The 26,518-nt window shown below is 48.6% G+C and overlaps 3 protein-coding genes across 3 annotated transcripts in view; 1 reads left to right on the top strand and 2 right to left on the bottom strand.

Annotated features, from left to right (window-relative positions):
• LOC142823756 (alpha-1B-glycoprotein-like) overlaps positions 1 to 26,518 on the top strand; it is a 415,238-nt gene that overhangs the window by 349,384 nt on the left and 39,336 nt on the right. The gene's annotated exons all lie outside the window — the stretch shown is intronic.
• On the bottom strand, positions 2,838 to 3,776 carry LOC106731573 (olfactory receptor 1J1). Its single transcript, XM_014570579.3, has one exon. The coding sequence runs from the start codon at positions 3,774 to 3,776 to the stop codon at positions 2,838 to 2,840; it is 939 nt and encodes a 312-aa protein (XP_014426065.3).
• LOC102451963 (olfactory receptor 1f45-like) lies at positions 22,896 to 23,834 on the bottom strand. Its single transcript, XM_006116614.4, has one exon. The coding sequence runs from the start codon at positions 23,832 to 23,834 to the stop codon at positions 22,896 to 22,898; it is 939 nt and encodes a 312-aa protein (XP_006116676.4).

Raw genomic sequence — 26,518 nt, 5'->3', positions numbered from 1 at the left:
GGGACTCAGACACAGGCAGTTAATCAACGGGGCCTGCAGAGGGACAGATACTGGGCCACCGCTCCCCTCGGCCCTGCAAATGCTCCCAGTAACCAGTGTTCGAGCAGAGCCAGCCACGCACCTTCTGCCCCGTTGCCAAGTGCTTGGCCTCAAGATGGCACTGGGGGTGTCGGCCATTTCCACCTTGCACTGCGTGAGGGTGACACCATCCTTGGCACTTCCAAGGCTGGGCACCTGTGCTTCTTGGGAACCCACTCCCCTCAGAGAACTAGGGAAAGAACCCAGGAGTTCTGGCTCTCAGTTCCCCCTCTCCAACGTTGACCCCCCCACACTCCACTCCCCTCTGCAAGCCTGGTTTTCACTGAGGTTAGAGGATGATTTCTCTGGTCTTGGAGGGACCCTGAAAACATCTAAATAGAGCCCCATTGCCTAGGGGTGGGGTTAATACCCAGTGGTTAAGCAGGAGACTTGTGAGGGGTGGGACTTCTGGGATCTAGCTGGGTCTGTGGGAGCTGGTGGGTTAAAGGGCTGAGAGGCAGGACTCCTGAGTTCTGTCCACAGAACTGAGAGGAGAAAGGGGGATAGCGGGTTAGAGCAGGGATGGGCTGGGAGCCGGGACTCATGGGTTCTCTCTATCCCTCTTCATGAAGGAGTGGATCTATACTCCAGAGGGGAGGGCCTTCTGTTGTCCCTGCAGTGGCCCGTCCCCCTGCCAGATAATTGGGTCTGCCTCTGTGCCCTGAAAGGAAGCCTGCCCCCTGCCAATTCTGCCCCTAGGACTGTCCTCCAACTGGTTGACGGATTGGGGTGGAAGTTTGCGGTAATTAACCAGACATTCACCCCATGACGTCTCTAAGCTGTGGCTCATGTCCCGCCTCCCTGAGCCAGCCAGTCCCTGCTCTGGGGCCAAAGTAGAGCCAATTTCCCCCCCGAAAGGGAAAGGTCCCATCCCATTCTCTGGCCCCCAGAACTAGCCTCTCTCTATTCATATTACTGCATAGACAAAGCCATGGGAGATCATTTAAAAATCTTCTAAGTCCCATCGCATTTTCACTCTCTTGCAATAATTTGGGGGTTTGCGCATTTTTTAATTGTTTCATTTATTTACACTTTCACAGTTGCAAGAAATTATGGAAGAGTCGGAGAGACATTTTTTAATGACCCTCGAGATTGTGATACAAAAGGCGATAGCCTAGTAGCCATTAAAGCACAAATTGTCAAAGTCACAAAGTACAGCGCTATAGACAGACAGACAGGTGCACATATCTAAAATATATAGTTAGAAAATACACAGCATGCTCCCAAAATTACTCAACTCAACAAAATGCTATTACACACTGCCCACGTAGGAGTGTGGTGGCAGAGTGGGATTGCTCTCCAAGGGCTTTCTGAAAGGCTTTGCCTTGCTTCACTAACCTTCCCCCAGTAGGTGATCATGTTTGTCCTGGACACATGGAGCCTTGAGTGAGACCTACCAGAGGGCTACCACAGCCTAAGCTGTCACATTTGTGCTAGGTTAGGGATGTGGCAAGGCTGAGAACCGTGTTATGTCTCCAATCAACCAGGCAGAAGGGGACAATTCCCTCCCCCTTGAATGGACTCCACAAAAATCTGTGCAGCGAGGATAGAGAGCTGAGTGGTGCATAAAGCATAAGAGGGACTGTGATGTGATAGAAATGGGACAGAGAAAAGAGCTTGGAGGATTCTGTCCTCCCTGTTGCAACAAGGGGAGAGCCCATGACATTACATTCAAAACTGAACCAAAGATACAATCAGGCTAGGTCTACCGTGACCCTTTCTGTCTGAAAAAGCTGTGCGAATTGTGTTCTGCTCCACTGGGGAGTCCATCAAAAGCATCCTAAGACCCAAAATCCCCTTTGTCAATAGAGCAATATGAGAGAAAATATCATGTTGCCTCTTTTTAAATCAATGGTATGCCACCTCTTCAATACGGTATGCAGGTGTGGTCACCCCATCCCAAGGATGAAATACTGAAATTGTTAAAGGTAAATAAAAGGGAAACAAAAATGACTAGAGGTATGGAACAGCTTCCATATGAAGTGAAGACTGTGACCTTTCAGCTTGGAAAAGAGACAATTTAGGGGAGAAGAGAGACATTTATCAACACATGACTAGTGTGGAAGAAGTCAATAAAGAAGGTTTCTTTACTTCTCACAACACGAACTACGGGGTCACAAAATGAAGTTAACAGGTAGTAGGTTTAAAATGAAGTATCTTTTTCAGACAGCTCACAGCCAACCCTGTGGAACTGCTTGCCGGAGGATGTTGTCAAGGCCAAGATTATAACGGGAAACAAACAATAACTAGATAAGTTCCTGGAGGACAGGTCTCTCAGTGACCGTTAGCTAGGATGGGCAGGAAGCTGGGAATGGGTGGCAGGGGATGCATCACTTGATGATTCAATCTTCTGTTCATTCCCTCTGGAGTACTTGGTACTAGCCACTGTTGGCAGACAGGATGCTGGGCTAGGTGAACCTTTGGTCTGATCGTTCTTTTATTCACACCTTAGATGCTTTACACACAGATATTCTATGTAAATTACTGAAACAGGCCTTCGGGCTGATCCGGCATGACCATGCCCTTAAAAACATGTTTTAATTTACCCCCATTATAAGAAAAGGCTCAGGTGTGTGTAGTTGTGGGTGTCCCTGCTGCTCTGCACATGTGTTAGTTTCACCAGCCTCATCTCTGAGGAGAAAAGAACCTAGAAGAGCTAAGTGGGAAGGTTCCCCGGGTACCTCTTCGGAGCAAAGTCCATGCCCAAAGGAGCAATGAGTGCAAAACTGTCTCTGCAGCAATAGAGCCACAAGCTGGGCTTATTTGCCCCAAGCCAAGATCTTCCTCCCTGTCCTCCTCAGGGCTGCAGCCACATCCTTGTTCCTCAGGCTGTAGATGAGGGGATTCAGGGCAGGCGCCACAGCGGTGTAGAAGACGGCCGCCACCCGTTCGTTCTCCTTGGTGTCACTGGAGTCTGAGTAGACGTACGGAGAAGTCGCAGTGGAATAGAAAAGTATCACGACAGTCAGGTGGGAGCTGCAGGTGACAAGGGCCTTGCGCAGGCCTTCGGCAGAGCGCAGGCGGGCCACAGCCAACCCGATACGGATGTAGGAGGCCACAATGAAGGCAAAAGGGGTCATCATCACCAGGACACCCTCTGTGTAGATCACCAGCTCGATGGTGATGGGCCGAGTGCAGGAGAGGAGCAGAAGGGGCGGCAGGTCACAGAAGAAAAGCTGCAGGTGGTTACCACAGTAGCGCAGCCGGGCAACCATGACGGTGTCCAGCAGAGCATGAAGAAGCACAACGACCCAGGAGCCAGCCACCATCTTGAGGCACAGAGACTGAGTCACCACAGTGGCATAGCGCAGCGGGTTGCATACAGCCACGTAGCGGTCGTAGGCCATGGCAGCCAGTAGGTAGCTCCCCATGTTTCCCATAGACAGCCAGATGAAGAGCTGAACCATGCAGTTGGTGAAAGAGATGGCCCTGTGTTTGTTCAGGACGTGCACCAGGGCCTCCGGCAGGATGACAGAGACTGTGCCCATGTCCACTATGGCCAGCTGGCTGAGGAGGAAATACATGGGGGTGCGGAGCTGGGGGTTGGTCCACATCAGCACCAGCAGCATGAAGTTGCCAACTATGTTCACCAGATAGGTGGCCAACAACCCTGCGAAGATCAGCGGCTGCAGGTCCTGCCGGTCAGACACACCCGAGAACACGAACTCAGAGATGGACGTCCAGTTGGCCTCATCCATGGCAAGGGTCTGCAGCAGCACCTGAGTGGGGAAGAGAAAAGTGTCGGCAGTGATGTAACATACTGATGCCAGCGTTCTGTGGATATTGATTTAAATCTGTCCCACGTTAGAGACTCCTTCCAACCCTCACTCATTTCTGGTAGTGTTTACTGGCCTTCACTGGTAAAAAATTATGCCTTCTGTCTCCTCTGTATTTGTCTAGCTTCTGCCTCCAAACCCTGCCCTGAGTAATCCTTAATCTACCATATTAAAGCTTTATACTTAAACCAAGCATCCGTTATTGCCAGGACTGCAGCCAAAGTGAAGAACTAACAAACTCATAGCTGGAGGTCAGAGTAGCTCATCTGTAGGGCAGTTTTCTTCAAAACAGGGATAAATCTCGGAGGAATGCACTTAGCCTACATTAATGTCTCTTACAATGTTGGCATTCCGTGTTATAAGACAATACATCAGTTCTGCTTTATAGCTGAGAAAATGTTCTCCCTGAACTTGGAACCCTCCACCCATCCAGAAGGAGTTTCCAAATCGTATGGGACAGGAAGCAACCTGAATGGGGCAGGTCTTTGGTGGAAGAGACCATTGATCTCTATGATCCTCGAGACGTCATCCACTCCCACCCATGGCACAGTGGCAGGACCATCCTCAAGAGCTGTTTGTCCAGCCTCTCCTTCGAAACCTCCATTCACTAGACATCCCACAACCTCCACTGGAACCTGGCTCCAGAGTTCAACTAGCATCCGAATTAGAAAGTTTTTCCTAACCTCTGACCTAACCCTCTCTTGCTGCAGATGGACCCGGGGAACAATTGAGCCCAGTCCTTGTTATAGCAGCTCGAAACTAATGTGCAGATTGTTCTTTTCTCAGGACTAGCCCTGCCCTGTGTTTTAAACCATGTCTTCTGGGTCAGGTTTTCTAACCCTTTCCCCATGCCTGTTGCTCTCCTCTGGACTCTCTCCAGCATGACCCCATCTTTCTAGAAGTGCGGCCCCCAGAACTGGATACAGGGCTACAGCTGAGACCTCACTAGTGCAAAGCAAAGCGGGACAGGTACATCCCGAATCTGACCCATGGGGCTCCTGTTAACACAGCCCAGAGCATTAGTCTTTGATACAGCACTTTCACTGGGTTGAATTGCTGGGTATTCTCCATTGTGATGCTGTACTGAGATTCCACAAGAACAGGGTAAAGATCCTGAGAGTCACAGCGTAACAAGTGCTGCGTATCTCCAGGCAGGCGCCATGGCTACACAGTACGTCCAGAAAACCTACCTGAGAGGGGCTCAGTGTGCTTAATTCATCATCAAGCCGTGAAAAGGGTACCAGTTTAAAAACATGCCCACAGCCTTTGCCCACATCTGGATCCTTCCTGTAGCCTTGGGCAACCCCACCTCAGCAGTACAGAAGGAATGCAGGTCAGGCGCTAGGAAAAATCTCCTGTGAACAGTGAAAGGAAAGATTAGGGTTAGTTAAAGCATAAGAGGGAACTTAACACAGCGACAATTGGATTGAGAAAAATGCTCCAGGGATTCAGTCTTCCCTTTCTGGAGACTGTGGAACTCAAGATGGCACTGAGGCTAAAACCTAGTAAGATTCAAAGAGGGACTGGACATTTCCATAGGTAAAAGGAAGAGCCAGAGTTAGACTCGCTCAGATTTACTAAACACTGCAGAAGGGATATTAAACCTCATTCTTCTGTTATGGTTAAACGAAGCACACGAGATCTGTTTTGGGAGAAAAGGCGGTATGCTGCATTTATTGAGAATACAACAGTTGCATATGCTTTTCAGTCACTCACACACACAATCACCATGCATACACAGTCCCGCCAGACAATGTCATAGTTACCAGTCCAGATTCTGTATCAATCTAGTGGCCAGCTAGATTGAACACAGAGGGAGAGCAGGGCCTTTGTCGGTCGATCGACCCAGTGCTCCTCTGGAGTTGGTGGCAAGACGAACCCAAAGTTCCATAGCAAAGCACCCTGCTTTTATAATCCTTTTCTCTGTTGAAATCAATGGATTCTGCTGTGTTATCTCTTGTTCCCAAAACATCTTGAAAGCTCATCCTGTAATCAATCGTCTTTTGGGGGTGCCAGCTCAGCTCCAAGGCCCATCAATCTGCCAATAATCCAATCACTCCTTATTATGGGTACACAGTGGTGGTTATAGATGGCTTTTTTGAAGCCAGGTCGTCTACTCTTCACCCCCGCTCACCCTCCTTCTTTGGCCGTCTGGTTCTGAGCAATAACTTTTATACCTTATCTCGACACATTCATACCCCTTTCACACACATAAGCAATGTTACAAGGACTCTCGAGTTTATGCAGCACAACATCAGTATCTGCACTGGCAAAGCAAAAAGGCATTGTAAATCAAGCAATTAAGGCAATACCAAAGCTCTAACTCTCTCTAGTTAGGCCAATTACTAAACTTACCAAACTTCAGCAAAGAAATATACATTTAACTAAGAGAATTTTAAGTTGATAAAATATTAAATGTCTGTTAATATACACCTTACATTACTATATTATGGCTACATCATTAAACAACATTGCTACATTGCTTACATCATTAAACCTAAAATGCAAATATAAAAAGGATAGAACTTTTAATCATAGCACTTTACGGTTAAATAAAATCTCTCACTCTGAGCATCAGAAAGGAATATTGCTGGGACAGATGGCCAGCTAAGGGCTCTGAGTTTGCCTTCTTGAAGCCAACCTTTCCTTTGGAAAATTCCCACCTGGAAAAGTCAGAAATTTCCCATCCAGATGGGTCCCTGCATCCCTGTCTTCAGGTGGGAAATTATTTATTTTTTCAACAACATGGGAAATATCCTTTAAAAGTTTTGCCTTTAAAAATTCCAATGTTTTCCTCTGTTTGAGAGCAGCAAAACCCTAACACTGTAAGCCAAAACCATAAGAAAAGCATCTTTGAGTTCTCATGGGGGTCATGTTTTCTTTCCAGGAGCTAGGGTATGTCTATACTACCCCCCTAGTTCGAACTAGGGGGGTAACGTAGTCATACGGAGTTGCAAATGAAGCCCGGGATTTGAATTTCCCGGGCTTCATTTGCATGAAGCTGGCCGGCGCCATTTTTAAATGCCGGCTAGGTCGGACCCCGTGCCGCACGGCTACACGCGGCACGGACTAGCTAGTTCGGATTAGGCTGTACACCTCATTCCACGAGAGCCCTTCCAGCCCTACATTTCTGTGATTCTTCTTGTAACGTGAAATCAGGAAAAATATCTTAAAGCAAAGAACGCATGTTACGAAGCTTCCCGGCGATCACCCTAGGGCTTTGCTCAGAGTCTATCCTTCAGACTTATGAAGTTCATTACAGATGACAATGACAGGTCTATAAGCAGGGCATAGCTACAAAAGGCTGGGGACTTGCGTTGCTTTGCATAAGCAGAATTTGCCTTCATGTCCCCACAGAGATGCCCCATGGCACTGCTGGGTTGTGAGTCTGTTCTTGTCGAGTGCATTTTTCCATCTGGTCTATTGAAACCTTCTCTCATAGATTCATAGACTCTAGCCCTTCAACCGGGAGGTACCCCTCCGGGAATGCACAGAGATCTTGCAGGGGGTACATCAGCCCATCTAGATACTGGCCTGGTTTTATACCAGGCTCCATGAAAAGCCCTTCAGAAGTCAGTGCAAACTAACATTTCATACAGCACCTTGTTTATGCTGCTGTACGCACAAGCCTCTGAAATGCAAGCATGAGGCTTCTATTCCACCTGATTGATTTTATAATTATCTGGTAAAAATGAGAACTTCATCAATTTGTCAGTGCTGGCACGTGTGGCATGTTTGTATTTTTTACCTATGCAAGTAGTATTTAAATAAGGTAAAACTTGAGGAGAAGGCAAGAGAAATGGCACTCCTGAAAGAGGTAGGCTCACCTGGAAAGTCTGAAAGCCAACTCTAGAGCCCTCCTTTCCTTTCTAGCACAGCTCTTTTAGACATGCCTTCTGCCTCATCTGAAAAATTGTCAGGTGTGATCTACCGCACCTGTTGGTTGCTTGGGCCCGTTATTAATTACATTCAGGGTTATAAAGGTATATCTTTATCCCCAGGCTGATTATCTGGCTTCTGCTTACAGCTAGAGGTTATCTCCTCCTGCCTACCCCTTTAGAAAACTTCCTTGTCATCCACACACAAGTACCATCATTCATAAGAAATCGCCAATGGCCAGCTAAGGGCTCTGAGTTTCCCTTCTCAAACCCAACCTTTCCCTTGGAAAATCCCCACCTGGAAAAGTCAGACATTACCCACCACATGGGTCCCTCAATAAGGCCACCATCATGCAGAACTTTTCGAAAGACTCCGAAGAGTATTCAACACATCGAATACGGTTGCTGAAGGGTATTGAGAGAAATGAGCCCTTCTGACCACGAAAGCCTGGGAAACATTTGAAGAAAAGGCTCCATTTTTCACTGACCTTTTCAGTGGGTTGGCACGAAACATGTCCCCAGTCTGAGCTCTCATTTTGATCTTATAGCTTCAGATGTCATCTCTCCCAGTCATTGATGCTCTTGGAGAAGGTGATGGGGCGGACAAAGCTCCAAGCATCTGGAGAGCCCCGATCCTGTGCACATGGGAAGGACGCAGCATGGAGACAAGGTTCCGTTCCCCATGCTGAGCGGGGACTCACCCGTGCACCCTGGCACCGTCAAAGCACCTGGCTAGACAGGAAAGCACATGAGGGTGGAGATAGGGTGGGCAGCCATGAGTCAGAGACTGGAAGATATGATTGAAGGTGGGGAACGTCTTTCTGGTCCCAGCTACACCTTGGGGGAAGAGGAACAGAGGGCTGCAGAGGATGTGAGGTTTTTCCATATTATCATGCTCCCCCATTTTCCCAGGCCTTTTCTATTAGCCTCTCCACCCCTCCTCCCATCCAGCTGGCATTGCTACCCCAGCCATGCCTCTGCCATTTCCCCAACACACACTGTCATACCCAGCCTCAGTTCAGAGACGGACACAGGGTGTGCACCTTCCCCCGGCATCTGCTGAGGAACGGCCGCTCCTCTGCAAAGATGAACCTCAGAAAGAAGGCCCCGGGGGCAGCAGAGCCGGCCTTAATTAGAACCCAGGAGACAGTGACTGAGAAAACATTCATTAGCGATGAACTGAGCTGCCCCAAGGCTAGGAGATGTGGAGGGTCTCCAAGGTCCATGAACTCCTGTCATCTCTGGGAGGTGTCCCACAGACCATTCTATGGGAGCCAGTCACTGACTCTAGTCTCAGAGGGGTAACCATGTTAGCCTGTGTCTGCAGAAACAAAGAGGAGTTGCATGCTGACAACACTCAGAAATTCCAGGTCTTCTCCCTCTCAAAGGTCTAGCGTGCCTCAGTTTACCAGTTTACCAGTTTACCAGTTAAAGTTTCCGTCTCCTGGATACCACTCGTGAACACTTCTAATAAGACCAAAGATGCCTCATTTAAGAAAGAACAAGGATTTCCATGAGCAGCAAAAGTGACCAGTTACAAGCAAAAGGAGAACCACAAATCACAGACCTTGCCTTCTCATTAGTTTCTGCCCTGGTTAATGAAGACGGTTTCCCTCTTCTCCCAGAGATTAAATCATTGGAGCCTGGTTCTTGTGGAACCGACTGGGTCCTCAAGAACCACGATCCAAATGTGCATAAAACCCCCTCACCAAGGAATTTTCCTCAGGGAATGAAGCCTTTCCCTACACTCTGCCAAGCTAACCTTAAATTTTTGTCATCATTGTTAACCAGGAGTAGTACCAGCCTGCTGTGACATGCCTTGTACCAGCACTTTTGAATGTGTGGACATGCAGTTAACCTGTGAAACTCACTGCCAGAGGATGTTGTGGAACTCAGGACTAGAACCCAGCTCCAAACAGAAAAGAGATACTCCTGGGGGATAAGTCCAGTGATGGGAATTAACCAGGATGGGACTGTCAATATTAATCCACTAGAAGACTTACCAGCTGTTGCTCAGATTCTTCAGGTCAGGGGCTTGGTGCTGTGGTGGGTCAGGGAAAGAGACTAGGAGGGTGGTGGTGCAGGAATCAGGGCTAGGGGTTGAGGAGGGTCAAATTGAAGGAAGCTGGTGGGGGATGGGGAGGTTGCAGGAGTCAGGGTTGGTGGTGAGGAGGCCCTCTGGGTAGGAGAGGGTCAGGGTATAGGGGTAGCTGGTATCTTCTCCCTGGTGCCAGCCCAGTGTGTTGGTATCCATTCAGCCTGCCAGCTGGTTTCTCCCCAGAACTGGCCTGGGCCGGGGAGGGAGGTATGCCCACCTGTTGGCTTCTCCCTGGGGTTGGCCTGGGGTGGCAGGATCGATGCGACCTGACTGTGTGGCCTGTCGGTGGCTGATCTATGCATCACCAGAGATGACATTGTTTGTCTAGCCCACTGGTTCTTCAATCTTTTTTCATTTCCGGACACTTAGGGTGTGTCTAGACTACAGAGTTTTGTCGACAAAAGTGGACTTTTGTCGACAAAACTATACCTGCGTCTACACTACCGCTGAGTTCTGTCAACATAACATCGGCAGAACTCAGCAGTTTTGCTGACACTGGTAAACCTCATTTTATGAGGCATAACGCCTTTTGTCGACAGTTCTGTCGACAGAAGGTGTTATTGCATGTAGGGTTGTGTCTAGACTACAGGGTTTTGTCGACAAAGCAGCTTGCTTTGTCGACAGAACTGAATGTGTCTAGATGCTCTTTGTCGACAGAGGTTTTGTCGACAGATACTGTCGACAAAACTTCTGTCGACAAAAGTCTGTAGTCTAGACGTACCCTGATAAAATTCCAAATGGTGCAGACCCCTTTGGAAATCCTCGACATAGTCTGTGATCCAGGAGGAGTCCACCAACCACAGACTGAAAGTCACAGGTCTACATGCCTTGTTGGCCCAGGTCGGATTATCTCCATTCATTAGGGAATGTCTATACTGCAGGGAAAACCCTGGACTCATAGACAAGCACAAACTTAACCACTTTGGGTATGTCTAGATTACACACCTCTGCTGACAGAGGTGTAAACGAGGTTTACAGGAGCTTCCCTTGTCGACTGATCTGCGTCTTGACTCGCGAGCTGTGCCGATGATCAGCTGAGCCAGCACAGCGCGGCAGCCATTTTTATTTTAATGAAGCAGGGGATATTTAAATCCCCGCTTCATTGACTATGTCAGGTAGCCTATTTTACATGCCTCTCTCAGCAGAGGCATGTAAACTAGACATACCCTTTTTGTCTACAAATTGCACTCAGTGTGACAGTCTGGACCCTTGTGTTCATCCTTTTTCAAGATTATGATAATAGTTGTACCAAGTTTGCCCAGTGCAATATCATTCAAAAACTCATAATTTGCTGAACATTAAAATCCTCTTAAAAAAAGTGCAACATCGTATTCTACCATAAGACATTGCTGAGTCATGTTCTACATTCAGATCTAGACTGGAAAGTGTCTGGAAGGAAAAGTCATGTGAATGCTTTCTGCTTCTTGTTTTCTATCCCAACACCCAGCTCCCTTTCTCCCCTGACCCATGGAGTCTGGGAGCAGGTCAGTTTTGGGAGGGGGCTGGAAACCTGGATTAAGGCTGATTGGATGCAGGCGGGTGTAATGCAGTGTGGACGCTGGCACTGCCAATTGGGATCCAGCATCCTACAATTCCTGGGATTACCAATGAGGATAGATGCTCAAGCCCTGGAGTAACAAACCCAGTCTCTCCTCACTCCACTTCTACTAATCTTGAGCTAACCCTGCCATGTAGACAGACCATGTCATGGCTCTCCTTTTCTCTCTGACATGGGTGCACCCTGCTGGCTCACCACCTGTCCAAAAACTCAGCCCTGTCTTGCACACACACACACTAGATAGAAAATGGGAAACTAAAGCACCCTGGGGCATCCTATGAAACCCATTACAAAAGACCCTGCCAGATGTGCTGCATTGAGTTTGTCAGGTCTGCAAGGAATCTTGGGGGTCAGCTTGACTTGTAGCAAGGACTTTTGGCCAATAAGGTTTGTTGGCCTAAGAGAACAGGGGAAAGCTAAAGCACCAGGCGTGGGTCTTCTGGGAGCAGACAGAGACAGGAAGACAGGATGACCCTCTTCTGGGATACACCCTGCTCCCCCTTTGATCCATCCCCAATGTATTAATTACCGGCAATGATTCCGTGCCCCTCTGGCCCTCGTTAGTAGTCGGGGCCACTGGGGACGGGAGCCAGGTGTGGAGGAGGAGCGGCTGGGGGTTGCAGTAGGAGTTTGGGGAAATTAACGGGATGTTTGTCCCACGCTAGGGAATTTGTTCGTAGATTCACCTCTCCAACCCAGTGTGAACACCGAGCTTGGTGAAATGTCTGGCATTGTTAAGATCCTCCAAACTCCTGGGAACAGAGATTGGCCATGGGGCAGTCATTGACCCAGACTGCAAGACAGGTGCTCATCCCAAAGCGCAACCCATGGGGGAAACTGAGGCACACACAGGCATCTTACAAAATATTACAGCTGATTCCCACGCTGGCCCAGTGTTGCTCTCACACATGGCGCAGCGGGGGGGGGGGGGACCTTATCTCCTTGGACAAATGGTAAAGGGGATTTGAAGTGGGACAAACATTTATCCTGGGTCTCAGGTAGAAACTTTGAATTATCCCCTCCCTTCTTCCTCCATGGGGGAGTTAAACTCCAAACAGTTGTCCAAAGGGACTGGGTAGCTTCCTCCTCCTAGACCATTTCCCAGCCATGCTTTTAAGTTTTCCTAAAGGATCTGCCATGGTACACCCACATCTTGAATACTGTGTACAGATGCGGTCTTCTCATCTAAAAAAAGATACACTGACATTAGAAAAGTTTCAGAGAAGGGCAACTAAAATGATTAGGGGTTTAGAATGGGTACTATATAAGGAAAGATTAAAGAGATTGGGACTTTTCAGTTTAAAAAAGAGGAAACTAAGGGGGGATATGATAGAGGTCTATAAAATCATGAGTGGTGTGGAGTGAGGGTATGTCTACACTACCCTCCTAGTTCGAACTAGGAGGGTAATGTAGGCATACTGCAATTGCAAATGAAGCCCGGGATTTGAATTTCACGAGGAATAACGGTAGTTCGAACTAGGAAGCCTAGTTCGAACTACCTAGTTCGTGCCCCATGTAGCCGCACTGCACGGGGTTCGAACGAGCGGGGTTTTAAAAATGGCGGCGCCCCGATTATGCAAATGAAGCCCGGGAAATTCAAATCCCGGGCTTCATTTGCAATTGCGGTATGCCTACATTACCCTCCTATTTCGAAATAGGAGGGTAGTGTAGACATACCCAAAGTGAATAAGGAAAAGTTATTTACTTGTTCCCATAATATAAGAAGTAGGGGCCACCAAATGAAACTAATGGGCAACAGGTTTCAAAGAAATAAAAGAAAGTTCTTGTTCACACAGCGCATAGTCAAGCTTTGGAACTCCTTGCCTGAGGAGGTTGTGAAAGCTAGGACTATAACAGCATTTAAAAGAGAACTAGATACATTCATGGGGTATGTCTACACTAGCTCATTAATTCGAGCTACTTAGGCAAATCAGGCTATCAGAGTTGCAAATGAAGCCCGGGATTTAAATATCCCGGGCTTTATTTGCATGTTCTCATCCGGCCACCATTTTTAAATCCCCCATAGTCCAAACGAACTGCCCGCGGCTACATGCAACAGTTTAAAGTTAATCTGAACTAAATCCATAGTTCGGATTAACTGTTACAACTCATTCCCTCCATCTAACCTTAACAAAAGGTTCAGGACCTTTTGTTTTGTTTTAATTTATTTTTTTGGTGGGAAAAATAATTAATTTTCTGGGTAAATATCAGGATGTAGTTTGGAGGACAGAAGGTTGGGGAGGAATAAAAGTATTCAGTAGTCTCATGCTTGGAACTCCACTCATTGCTGTGTTTTGCTGGAGAAGTAAAACAGAGCTCAGAACTCAGGGTGTGTCTAGACTAAAGGGTTTTGTCGACAAAAGTGGACTTTTGTCAACAAAACTATACCTGCATCTACACTACCGCTGAGTTCTTTTGACATAACATCGACAGAACTTGGCAGTTTTGTCGACGGTGGTAAACCTCATTCTACAGGAATAACGCCTTTTGTCGATTGAGTTCTGTCAACAGAAGGCGTTATTGCATCTACACTATCCTACACTATTGCTTTGTGGACAGAACAGGCTGTAGTCTAGATGCACTTTGTTGACAGAAGCTTTGTCGACAGTAAGGGTTCGTCTAAACTACATGTCTCCATCGACGGAGGCATGTAGATTAGTTTATTCAAAAAAGGGAAATGAAACGGCGATTTAAATAATCGCTGCTTCATTTAAATTTAAATGGCTGCCATGCTGAGCTGACAAACAGCTGATCAGCTGTTTGTCAGCAGATCGGGGCAGTCTGGATGCGCCGCGGTCGACAAGGAAGCCTTTGTCAATCGGCGCAGGTAAGCCTGGTTTCACGAGGCATACCTGCGCTGATCGACAAAGGCTTCCTTGTCAACCGTGGCGCGTCCAGACTGCCCCGAACTGCCGACAAACAGCTGATCAGCAGAGTGGGGCAGCCATTTAAATTTAAATAGCAGCTTCATTTCCCTTTGCCTATCTGTCTAATCTACATGCCTCCGTCGATGGAGGCATGTAATCTAGACACAGCCTATCTGTCAACAAAGCCTCTGTCGAGAAAAGCCTGTAGTCTAGACGTACCCTCAAGGTCCCCTCTGGGTTTACAAATGGAATTTAACTGTAAGCCCTCCAAAACTTTTCATTTGAAGAAGCAGTTTCCTGTTGTAGACTTGGGAGGAGAGTTTGTCTGTCTGTGAGTCTGTCTGTCCATTTGTTCAAGGACTCCTCCCAAACAGTAAGAGCTAGGACCACCAAGTTCAGGAGGCAGCTTCCTCTGACCATAACTTTAAGCAAGTCTGGACAATGGGACGTGCCTGGAATGAGATCCCATCAAACTATACAGAAAAGAGACAAAATCACCAGGCAGATGGAAAGGGCTGGCTGCCCCTTCCCATGTAGGACTGCACTAGCCTCAAGCCTTCCACCCCCAAACACCCTGTACGGAGACCAGTGCAGGGTCTGAAGTTCCTCCCCATTCATATAGGGCCATTGCTGGCTGCTCCCCTTTTTCAGGGAGCCAGGGGAAAGTGCTCAGTTTGCTGCATCCCTCACACTGGCTGGGGAGCGCAGGGGGCAGATGAACCTGGACCTGCCCCAACCAGGGAATATGCCCCCCTCCCCCCGATGTGCCCATTGAAGCTGCAGCAGCCATGGAGAGGCGCTTCTCACCTAAGCTGCTGTAGTGGGAATGGGCTGGGTTAGTCCTCTCTTCCCAGCCCAGCCTGCATCCCAAACTCCTCATGCCCAGCCCCAGAGCAATGACAGACGGTCATTTCCTTCCCACGTTGCTGGGTCAGATCGTTAAACCCTTCTCTGCCAGCAGCTGGAAATGTCTCCATGGGGAAGCGTGAGATTCATCAGCACCCTGAGACATGCTCACACTGCTAGGCTGTCTGATTTGGGCTGTATCTGCCAGGCTAAGCCTGTGCCTTACGCTGGAAGGCAGGTTGGCACAGCCACACAGAATTTTCATTAGGGATGTAAAAATCCCGTTTAATTGGTTAACTGGTTAAATGTAGTGTTAAATCAATTAAAGAGGGGGTGGGCGGGGGTCGCTCCAGCCCAGCTGGAGTGAGAGGCTGACAAACAAAGATCCCTGGGGAAGGGGCAGCGATGTGAGGGAACACACGATGGGAGAGGAAGGGGGAGGGGCTGGGATGTGAGGGGACATGGGATGGGATGGGGCAGAACAGGAGAGGAGCTAAGGGAACAAAATGGCACAAGGGCTTCATCACCCCTTCCCCTTCTGGGTAAGTCTACATTTGCTCCCAAGTTCGGACTAGGGATGCAAATGTAGTGTACCGAAATAGCTAATGAAGTGAGGATTTAAATATCCCGTGCTTCGCTAGCAAGAACTCGCCTGGCGCGTTAGTTCGTATCACAGCTGATTCGAACCAGGAAGTGCACGCCGGGACGCGGTAGTTTGAACCAAAGCCCTTGGTACAAACTAACGTTACTCCTCATGTTTTGACGAGATCTTGCTAATGAAGCGTGGGATATTTAAATCCCCATTTCATTAGCTATTTCAGTACACTATATTTTCATCCCTATTCCGAACTAGGGAGTAAATGTAGACGTACCAGCTGGAGTGAGAGGCTGACAAACAAAGATCCCTGGGGAAGGGGCAGCGATGTGAGGGAACACACGATGGGAGAGGAAGGGGGAGGGGCTGGGATGTGAGGGGACATGGGATGGGATGGGGCAGAACAGGAGAGGAGCTAAGGGAACAAAATGGCACAAGGGCTTCCTCACGCCCTCCCACCACTCCCCTCCCCCACGGAGTGAGTACTGTGGCTGCCCTTCAAGAACGCATTTAATAACAACTGAGGAATCTCGCAGAAGGAAGGCAGGTATGGATGGTGATAGGTCTGCTGTTGTTACTTGCTCAGCATGTGCTGTGTTTGTCTTTCTCCCAGCAGAAAGAAGGGATTTCATTTGCACTAAGTGCAAGCTGGTCGCCATTTTGAAAGAAAAAATTACAGGACTTGAGGCCCAAGTATTGACCCTACGTGCTATCAGAGAGGATGAAGACTTCCCTGATAGAAGGCAGCGTTTAATCCTGCAGGCAAAGCAGGCTGAAGAGCCAAAGGGTATGTCTACACTACAGCACTAATTCGAACTAAGCTAATTCAAATTAGCGCATCTAGACTTAAAAACTAGTTCGAATTAGCGTTTTGCTAATTCAAACTAGCATGTCCACACTGAGTGCACCCTGAACCGAGGTTAAGGATGGCCGGAAGCAGTGCCAGCAGGGCATCAGAGTAGGACTTAGAGCATGGAGCTGCTGTCTCAGACTAGCCGAGGGCTGTGTTTAAAGGGACCCGACTCCCACCCCGGACAGACAGTTCTCAGGGGTTCCCTGCTTGCAAAGCAGTCCTGGCTTGGAGTGCCCTGAGTGCCCACACTGGGCACATCACAGCACTCGGCCATCAGCCCGGCTGCACTTGACGCAGGCTGCAATCCGGGGGGGGGGGGGGTAATCGGAGGGCTGCAGGAGAGCTTCCACCCCGAGGAGCCTGCAGAGCCACCCCAGTCCTCCCCATCGGGGGCTCGTACCCCATTCCTCCCTCACCCCCTTCCAGTTACCCCTCCCTAGCCCCCCTTCCTGATGTACAAAATAAAGGACACGTGTGGTCAAAAATAGAAACTCTCTTTATTGAACAAAACTGGGGGAGACTGGGAAAAGGAGGTGGGAGAGGGGAAGAGAGATGGTGGGAGAGGGGAGGGCAACTAAAATGATCAGGGGTTTGGAACAGGTCCCATACAAAGAGAGGCTAAACAGACTGGGACTTTTCAGCTTAGAAAAGAGGAGACTGAGGGGGGATATGATAGAGGTCTATAAAAGCATGAGTGGTATGGAGAGGGTGCATACAGAAAAGTTCTTCATTAGTTCCCATAGAGGACACCAAATGAAATGAATGGGTAGCAGGCTTCAAACTAATAACAGAAAGTTCTTCTTCACAAAGCAAATAGTCAACCTGTGGAACTCCTTGCCGCAGGAGGCTGTGAAGGCTAGAACTAGAACAGAGTTTAAAGAGAAGTGAGATAAAGTCATGGAGGCTGGGTCCATGGAGTGCTATTAGCCAGGGGGTAGAAATGGTGTCGCTGGCCTCTGTTTGTGGAAGGCTGGAGATGGATGGCATGAGACAAATGGCTTGGTCATTGTTTCGGTCCATCCCCTCCAGGGTACCTAGTATTGGCCACGGTCGGCAGACAGGCTGTTGGGCTAGATGGACCTATGGTCTGACCCAGTACGGCCATTCTAAGCTCAGGGCTCAGGGTCGGGGGGTCTCACTGGACCACCCTGATTTTCATGCACACTTGATCCTGGGTGGCCAGACTGGCAGCTATCCTGCCCTAGACGGCCACTTTCCTGTGCCTAGTGCGGATGTCGTGGATGAGGTCCACGATGTCCGCACTAGACCAGGCAGGCGCCCACCTCTTGTGGACCCAGGCAGGCTCCCGGGAGCCGCCAGCCTGGTCCCGGAAAGAGGCGGAGGGCTGGGTGGCAGCGGGTGGCTGGCTCGAGCCGTGCCAGGTTCAGGGTCTGCTGGCTGGGTGCTGGCAGGCTTGCACCTGGCACGGGCACCGTAGCCAGCCCGTGACCCTGTAAGGGCTCCGGGGCCAGGAGGAGGGCAGACGAGTTTTCCTGGTGGTGCCCAGAATGGCCACCAAGGAAAGCTGGGCAGGGCTAGCCTCCCACTAGTTTGAATTAAGTGGCTACACAGCCCTTAATTCGAACTACTTAATTCGAACTAGGCGTTAGTCCTCGTGGAATGAGGTTTACTTAGTTCGAATTAAGCGCTCTGCTAGTTCGAATTAAGTTCGAACTAGCGGGTTTGCATGTATAGCGCCTATCAAAGTTAATTCGAACTAACGGCTGTTAGTTCAAATTAACTTTGTAGTGTAGACATACCCAGACAGGGCAGTACAAGATAAGGAAGAGAGCTGGCAGCATGTAACCTCTAGAATGAGAAGACCAACTCAGGTATCCCTGTGTTAGAGAATGCTTTAGCAGGGACCTCTTAGGGAAGAAATCAGAAGGGAACATCATCTACCAGAAACATGAGATACGTAGTCCTAGGGGTGGGGGTTCCATGACCACCACCCCCCAAAAGAAGAAGATGGGTGGTGGTAGTCAGGGACTTCCTCTTAAGAGGGCCTGAGTCATCCATCTGCCATCCAGACCTGCAATCTTGAAAAGTTCCGTGCACAGCTTGACCTGCTGCTCACAAACAGGGAGGAGAGCTAGTAGGGGAAGTAGAGGTGGGTGACAACCAGGGAAGCAGTGATCATGAGATGGTTGATTTCAGGATCCTGACAAAAGGAAGAAAGGATTGCAGCTAGCAAGGGACGTGAAGGGTAACAAGAAAGGTTTCTACAGGCATGTTAGCAATAAGAGGGTGATCAGAGTGGGTGTGGGGCCCTTACTGGATGAGGAAGGTAACCTACGGTATGTCTAGACTACATCCCTCTGTCGCCAGAGGGATGTAAATTAGACATATCGAAATTGCTAATGAAGTGGAGATTTAAATATCCTATGCTTCATTAGCATAAAATGGCCTTCCCCCAGTAGGTGATCATGTCTGTCCTGGGCATAGGGAGCCTGGAGTGAGACCTACCAGAGGGATGGCACAGCCTAAGCTGTCACACTTGTGCTAGGTTAGGGTATGTCTACACTACCCCGCTAGTTCGAACTAGCGGGGTAATGTAGGCATACCGCACTTGCAAATGAAGCCTGGGATTTGAATTTCCCGGGCTTCATTTGCATAAGCGGGGAGCCGCCATTTTTAAAACCCCGCTGGTTCTAACCCCGTGCAATGCGGCTACACAGGGCACGAACTAGATAGTTCGAACTAGGCTTCCTAGTTCGAACTACCGTTACTCCTCGTGAAATGAGGAGTAATGGTAGTTCGAACTAGGAAGCCTAGTTCGAACTACCTAGTTCGAGCCCCGTGTAGCCGCATTGCACGGGGTTCGAACCAGCGGGGTTTTAAAAATGGCGGCTCCCCACTTATGCAAATGAAGCCCGGGAAATTCAAATCCCGGGCTTCATTTGCAAGTGCGGTATGCCTACATTACCCTCCTAGTTCGAACTAGCGGGGTAGTGTAGACATACCCTTAGGGATGTGGCAGGGCTGAGAACCGTGTTCTCTCTCTGGTCAATCAGGCAGAAGGGGACAACTCCCTCCCACTTGAACGGACTCCAGAAAAGTCTCCTGTACAGAGAGGATAGAGAGCTGAGTGGTATATAAAGCATAAGAGGGACCATGATGCAATGGAAATGGGACAGAGAAAAGAACTTGGGGGATTTTGTCCTCCCTGTTGCCTGGTACAGCAACAAGGGGAGAGCCCATGAGATTATATTCAAAGATGGACCAAAGACACAATCAGGCTAGGTCTACAGCGCCCCTTTCTGTCTGAAAAAGCTATGCAAATTGCACTCTGCTCCCATTGGGGAGTCCATCAAAAGCATCCCAAGACCCCAAATCCCTTTGTCAATAGAGCAATATGAGAGACAATATCATGTTGCCTCTTTTTAAATCAATGATATGCCACTTCTTGGATAAGGCAGTTAGGGGTGGTCGCCCCGTCCCAAAGATGATACATTGAAATTGTTAAAGATAAAGAAAAGGGCAACAAAATGTCTAGAGGTATGGAACAGATTCCTCATGAAGTGAAGACTAAAACCATTCTGCTTGGAAAAGAGACAATTAAGGGGAGAAGAGAGATGTTTATCAACACATGACTAGTGTGGAGGAAGTCAATAAGGAAGGTTTCTTTACTTCTCACAGCATGAACTAGGGGTCACAAAATGAAGTTTTGGGGAAAGCTGACGTACTCAATGCTTTTTTTACCTCTGTATTCTCAGACAAGGTTGGCTCCAGGACTAATGCACTAACTGATGCAAAATGGGATGAAGATGGACAGCCCTCGGTGGGTAAAGAACAGGTTAGGAACTATTTAGAAAAGCTAAACGTACACAAATCCATGGGTCCAGACTTAATGCATCCGAGGGTACTGAAGAAGTTGGCAAATGTCATTGAGGAGCCTTTGACCATTATCTTTGAAAAGTCGTGGAACTCAGGAGAAATCCTGCATGATTGGAAAAAGGCAAATGTAGAGCCCATCTTCAAAAAAGGGAAGAAGGACGATCCAGGGAACTATAGGCCGGTCAGTCTTACCTCGGTTCCTGGAAAAATCATGGAAGGGATTCTTAAGGAATCCATTTTGAGATACTTGGAAGAGAGGAAAGTGATCAGGAATAGTCAGCATGGATTCACAAAGGGCCTGATCTGATTAGCTTCTATGACAAGGTAACTGGCTCTGTGGACATGAGACAGTCCGTGGATGTGATATACCTTGACTTTAGCAAGGCTTTTGATATGGTCTCCCACAATATTCTTGCCAGCAAGTTAAGGGAATGTGGATTGGATAAAGGGACGGTAAGATGGATAGAAAGCTGGCTAGAAGCCCGGGCCTAGCAGGTAGGGATCAACGGCTCGGTATCAGGATGGCGGTAGGTTTCTAGTGTAGTGCCCCAAGGTTCGGTTCTAGGACCGGTTTTGTTCAACATCTTTATTAATGACCTGGATGAGGGGATGGATTGCACCCTCAGCAAGTTTGCAGATGACACTAAGCTAGGGGGAGAGGTAGATACGCTTGAGGGCAGAGATAGGGTCCAGAGTGACTTAGACAAATTGGAGAATTGGGCCACAAGAAATCTGATGAGGTTCAACAAGGACAAGTGCAGAGTCCTGCACTTGGGATGGAAGAAAACCAAGCATTGTTACAGGCTGGGGACCAACCACTTGATTAGTAGTTCTGCAGAAAAGGATCTGGGGGTTACAGTGGATAAGAAGCTGGATATGACTCAGCAGTGTGCCCTTGTAGCCAAGAAGGTTAATGGCATATTAGGTTGCATTAGGAGGAGCATTGCCAGCAGATCCAGAGATGTCATTATTCCCCTTTATTCGGCTCTGGTGAGGCCACATCTGGAGTATTGTGTCCAGTTCTGGGCCCCCCACTACAAAAAGGATGTGGACACATTGGAGAGGGTCCAGTGGAGGGCAACCAGTGTAGGGGCTGAAGCATAGGACCTATGAGGAGAGGCTGAGGGAGTTGAGTCTGTTTAGTCTGCAGAAGAGAAGAGTGAGGGGGGATTTGATAGCAGCCTTCAACTTCCCGAAGGGAGGATCAAAGAGGATGGAGAGAGGCTGTTCTCAGTAGTGACAGATGGCAGAACAAGGGGCAATGGTCTCAAGTTACGGTGGGAGAGGTCTAGGTTGGATATTAGGAAAAACTGTTTCCCTAGGAGGGTGGTAAAACACTGGAATTGGTTACCTAGGGCAGTAGGGCAGTAGTGTAATCTCCATCCCTAGAGGTGTTTAAGTCTCATCTTGAGAAAGCCCTAGCCAGGTTGATTTAGTTGGGATTGGTCCTGCCTAGAGCAGGGGGCTGGACTTGATGACCTTCTGAGGACTCTTCCAGCTCTATGGTTCTATGATTCTATGATTCTATGATAAGTTAACAGGTAGTAGGTCTAAAATGAAGGATTTTTTTTTAGACAGCTCACAGCCAACTTGTGGAACTCCTTGCCAGAGGATGTTGTGAAGGCCAAGATTATAACAGGAAACAAACAAGAACTAGATACATTCCTGGACGATAGGTCCCTCAGTGGCTGTTAACTAGGATGGGCAGAAAGCTGGGAATGGGTGGCATGGGATGCATCACTTGATAATTCCCTGTTCTGTTCATTCCCTCTGGAGTACTTAGTGTTGGCTACTGTTGGGAGACAGGATGCTGGGCTAGGTGGACGATTGATCTCACCCAATCTGGCTGCTTTTATGTTTTTATGCTCACACCTTAGACTCGTTCAGCCCAGAGATTCTATGTAAATAACAATAAACCTTGGGGCTGATCAGGCATGGCCCTTGAAAACATATTTTATATGAAAAGACTCAGTCATGTGTAGTTGTGGGTGTCCCTGCTGCTCTTCATGGCTGTATCTACACTGGGCCACTTATTCTGGAAAAGCAGCCGCTTTTCCAGAATAACTTGCCAGCTGTCTACACTGGCCGCTTGCTTTTCCGGAAAAGCAATGATGATCTACTGTAAAGTTGTCAGTGTTTTTCCGGAAAAACTATGCTGCTCCCGTTCGGGCAAAAGTCTTTTTCCGGAAAAACTGTTCCGGAAAAGGGCCAGTGTAGACAGCCCAGTAGTGTTTTCCGGAAAAGCATCCTGCCAATGTAGACGCTCTTTTTTCGGAAATACTTATAACGGAAAACTATTCCGTTTTAAGCATTTCCGGAAAAAGGTGCCAGTGTAGACGTAGCCCATATTTGTTAGTTTCACCAGCCTCATCTCTGAGGAGAAAAGGATCCAGGTGTCCTGGTAGAGCTAAATGGGAAGGTTCTCAGGCACCTCTTGTGTGGAAGGACAGAGCCCGAAGAAGCAATCTGTGTAATTCTGTCCATGCAGCAATGGAGCCCCAGGCTGGTCTCATTGGCCCCAAGCCAGGACCTTCCTCCTCGCCCTCCTCAGGGCCGCAGCCACGTCCTTGTTCCTCAGGCTGTAGATGAGGGGATTCAGGGCAGGCGCCACAGCGGTGTAGAAGACGGCCGCCACCCGGTCCTTCTCCTGGGTATCACTGGAGTCTGGGTAGATGTAGGGTGAAGTCGTAGTGCCATAGAAAAGTATCACCACGGTCAGGTGGGAGCCGCAGGTGACAAGGGCCTTGCGCAGGCCTTGGGCAGAGCGCAGGCGGGCCACAGCAACCCCGATGTGGATGTAGGAGGCCAGGATGAAGGCAAAAGGGGCCAGAACCACCAGGACGCCCTCGGTGTAGTTCACCAACTCGATGGTGATGGGCCGAGTGCAAGAGAGGACCAGAAGGGGCGGCAGGTCACAGAAGAAATGCTGCAGGCGGTTGCCACAGTAGCGCAGCCGGGCAGCCATGACGGTGTCCATCAGGGCATGAAGAAGCACCAAGACCCAGGAGCCAGCCACCATCTTGAGGCACAGGGACCGCGTCACTACGGCGGTGTAACGCAGAGGGTCGCATACGGCCACGTAGCGGTCGTAGGCCATGGCAGCCAGCAGGTAGCCCTCCATGTTTCCCATAGACAGCCAGATGAAGAGCTGGACCATGCACCCAGTGAAGGAGATGGTCCGGTGCTGGGTCAGAATATGCACCAGGGCCTGGGGCAGGATGACAGAGACCATGCACATGTCCACAAAGGCCAGCTGGCTGAGGAGGAAATACATGGGGGTGCGGAGCTGAGGGGTGACCCACATCAGCACCAGCAGCATGGAGTTGCCAATTACATTCACCAGATAGGTGGCCAACAACCCTGCAAAGATCAGAGGCTGCAGTACCTGCCGGTCGGACACACCTGAGAACACGAACTCAGAGATGGACGTCCAGTTGGCCTCGTCCATGGCAAGGGGCTACAGCACCTGAGTGGGGAGGAGAAACGTGTCAGCAGTGATGTAACATACTGATCAATTTTGCCAGCATTCTGTGGATATTGATTTAAATCTGTCCCACCTTAGAGACTGCAGCCAACCCTCACTGATTTCTGGTATTGTTTACTGGCCTTCACTGGTAAGAATATATGCCTTCTGTCTCCTCTGTGTTTGTCTAGCTTCTGCCTCCAGAGCCCTTCACCCAAACAATTGACAGAGCAGACAGCTGTTTGTCCAGCCTCTCCTTAGAAACCTCCACTCACTAGACATCCCACATCCTCCACTGGAATCTGGCTTTCAAGTTCAACTCGCATCAGAGTTAGAACGTTTTTCCTAACCTCTCCTAACCATCTCTTGCTGCAGATGGAGCTGGAGAACAAGTGAGCTCCTTCTTTGTTATAGCAGCCCATAACAAATGTGCAGATTGTTTTTTTCTCAGGACTAGCCCTGCCCTGTGTTTTAAACCATGTATCCTGGGTCAGGTTTTCTAACTCTTTCCTCATGCCTGTTGCTCTCCTCTGGACTCTCTCAGGGTATGTCTACACTACCCTCCTAGTTCGAACTAGGAGGGTAATGTAGGCATACTGCACTTGCAAATGAAGCCCGGGATTTGAATTTCCCGGGTTTCATTTTCATAAGTGGGGAGCCGCCATTTTTAAAACCCCGCTGGTTCTAACCCCGTGCAGCGCGGCTACACGGGGCTCGAACCAGCGGGGTTTTAAAAATGGCATCTCCCCGCTTATGCAAATGAAGCCCGGGAAATTCAAATCCTGGGCTTCATTTGCAAGTGCGGTATGCCTACATTACCCTGCTAGTTCGAACTAGCGGGGTAGTGTAGACATACCCTCAGGCTTGACCCCATCTTTCTAGAAGTGCAGTGCCCAGAACTGGATTCAGGGCTCCTGCTGAGACCTCACTAGTGCTAAATGGAGCGGGAAAGCTACATCCCGAGTCTGACCCACAGCGCTCCTGTTAAAACAGCCCAGAGCATTAGACTTTGACACAGCAGTTTCACTGGGTTGAATTGCCAGGTATTCTCCATTGTTGGTGTCAAAGTCAGACACAGGACTCACAAATTTGTCAGACAACTCTGTTTATTAGCAAAGCCACTCTGCTAATACACCCAGAAAACGTGAGTACCATAGAAGGCTCAAACCCCTTGATTTATACAGACAAAAGAAAGCAAAATTAACATGATCAAAAAAGAAGGCAAAACTCACATGATTAGCATGAGACTAATCAAGTATCTTCATTTCCACATCAAGCGCACAGCAATCTCCTGTCCATATCTCCCTGGTTATCTCAATTAATTTCTGTCTAACACCTAATGTTCCTTTTCCTGGTGTCCCAGACAACCTAGTTTCACTCTGATCTATCCTGCATACCTACAAACAACATTAACATAATCTTCTCTTTCCTGTAAAGAGATAAACAGTATTTCTTGACCTTATTTTATTATTACAGTATAATTCATCTTTTTCTTACAATATAATTCTTTCTACTTTCACAATCGCTCCTGTTAACACAGCCCAGAGCATTAGCCTTTGACACAGCAGTTTCACTGGGTTGAATTGCCAGGTATTCTCCATTGTGAGGCTGGACCAAGATACAGCAAGAACAGGGAAAAGTTCCTGAGAGTCACAGTGCGACAAGCCCTGCGTCTCTCCAGGCAGGCGCCGCGGCTACACAGCACATCCGGAAAACCTCCCTGAGAGGGGCTCAGTGTGCTTCGTTCATCTTCAAGCTAATGAAGAGGGGACTATGTACCACTTTGAAAACACACTCACTCTCTCTGATGCCCTGGGCGAAACCTCCTCAGCCCCACAGGAGGAATGCAGGGATTTGGGGCTACGTCAGGCTCTGGGACAAGTCTCCTGTGATGAGAGAAAGGAAAGATTAGGGTTGATTAAAGAATGGGATTCTGTCCTGTCTGTTGCATGGCACAGAAACAGGGAAAAAGCCCATGAAACAACAGTGGGATATTCAAATAGAGACTCATGAACTCAGGGAATGTGGAACTCATTGCCACACGATGGCACTGAGGCTAAAACCTAGTAAGATTCAAAGAGGGACTGGACATTTCCATAGGTAAAAGGAAGATCCAGGGTCAGACTTGCTCAGATTGATTAAACACCACGGAAGGGATATTAAGCCTCATGCTTCAGGGTTGTGTGAAATCTCTCGCTCTGAATGTCAGGAAGGAACATTGCTAGATTCTTGTACCTGCCTTCCCAGCATGTGTTACTGTCCTGGGTTGGGGATGGATTCTGAATGACTTTCTTCTTACTCCTTCTGGTCCCCCACCAGACCTCTAACAATCGAGAGCCCTTCCAGCCCTACCTTTCAGTGATTCTAGTTGTAAGGTGAACTGAGGAAAAGTATCTTAAAGCAAAAAAGACACGCTACAAAGCTTCCCAGAGATCACCCCAGGACCTTGGTCAGCGTCTGTCCTTCAGACTTATCAAGTTTATTACAGACCACAAGGACAGATCTATAAGCAGGGCACAGCTTCAAAAGGCTGGGAACTTTCTTTGCTTCGCATAACCAGAATTTGCCTTCATGTCCCCGTAGAGATGTCCTGTGACACTGCTGGGTTGTGAGTCTGTTCTTGTCCAGTGAATTTTTCCATCTGGTCTTTTGAAATCTTCTCTCATAGA

Source organism: Pelodiscus sinensis, chromosome 18 (genome assembly GCF_052426305.1).
Source record: "Pelodiscus sinensis isolate ZL-2025 chromosome 18, ASM5242630v1, whole genome shotgun sequence".
NCBI lineage: Eukaryota > Metazoa > Chordata > Testudines > Trionychidae > Pelodiscus > Pelodiscus sinensis.
This window is presented reverse-complemented; position numbering and strand designations above follow the sequence as displayed.

What these genes read in the sequence shown, in the direction of transcription:
- LOC102451963 (XM_006116614.4), bottom strand. Translation starts at nt 23,834, where the DNA reads ATGGACGAGGCCAACTGGACGTCCATCTCTGAGTTCGTGTTCTCAGGT.
- LOC106731573 (XM_014570579.3), bottom strand. Translation starts at nt 3,776, where the DNA reads ATGGATGAGGCCAACTGGACGTCCATCTCTGAGTTCGTGTTCTCGGGT.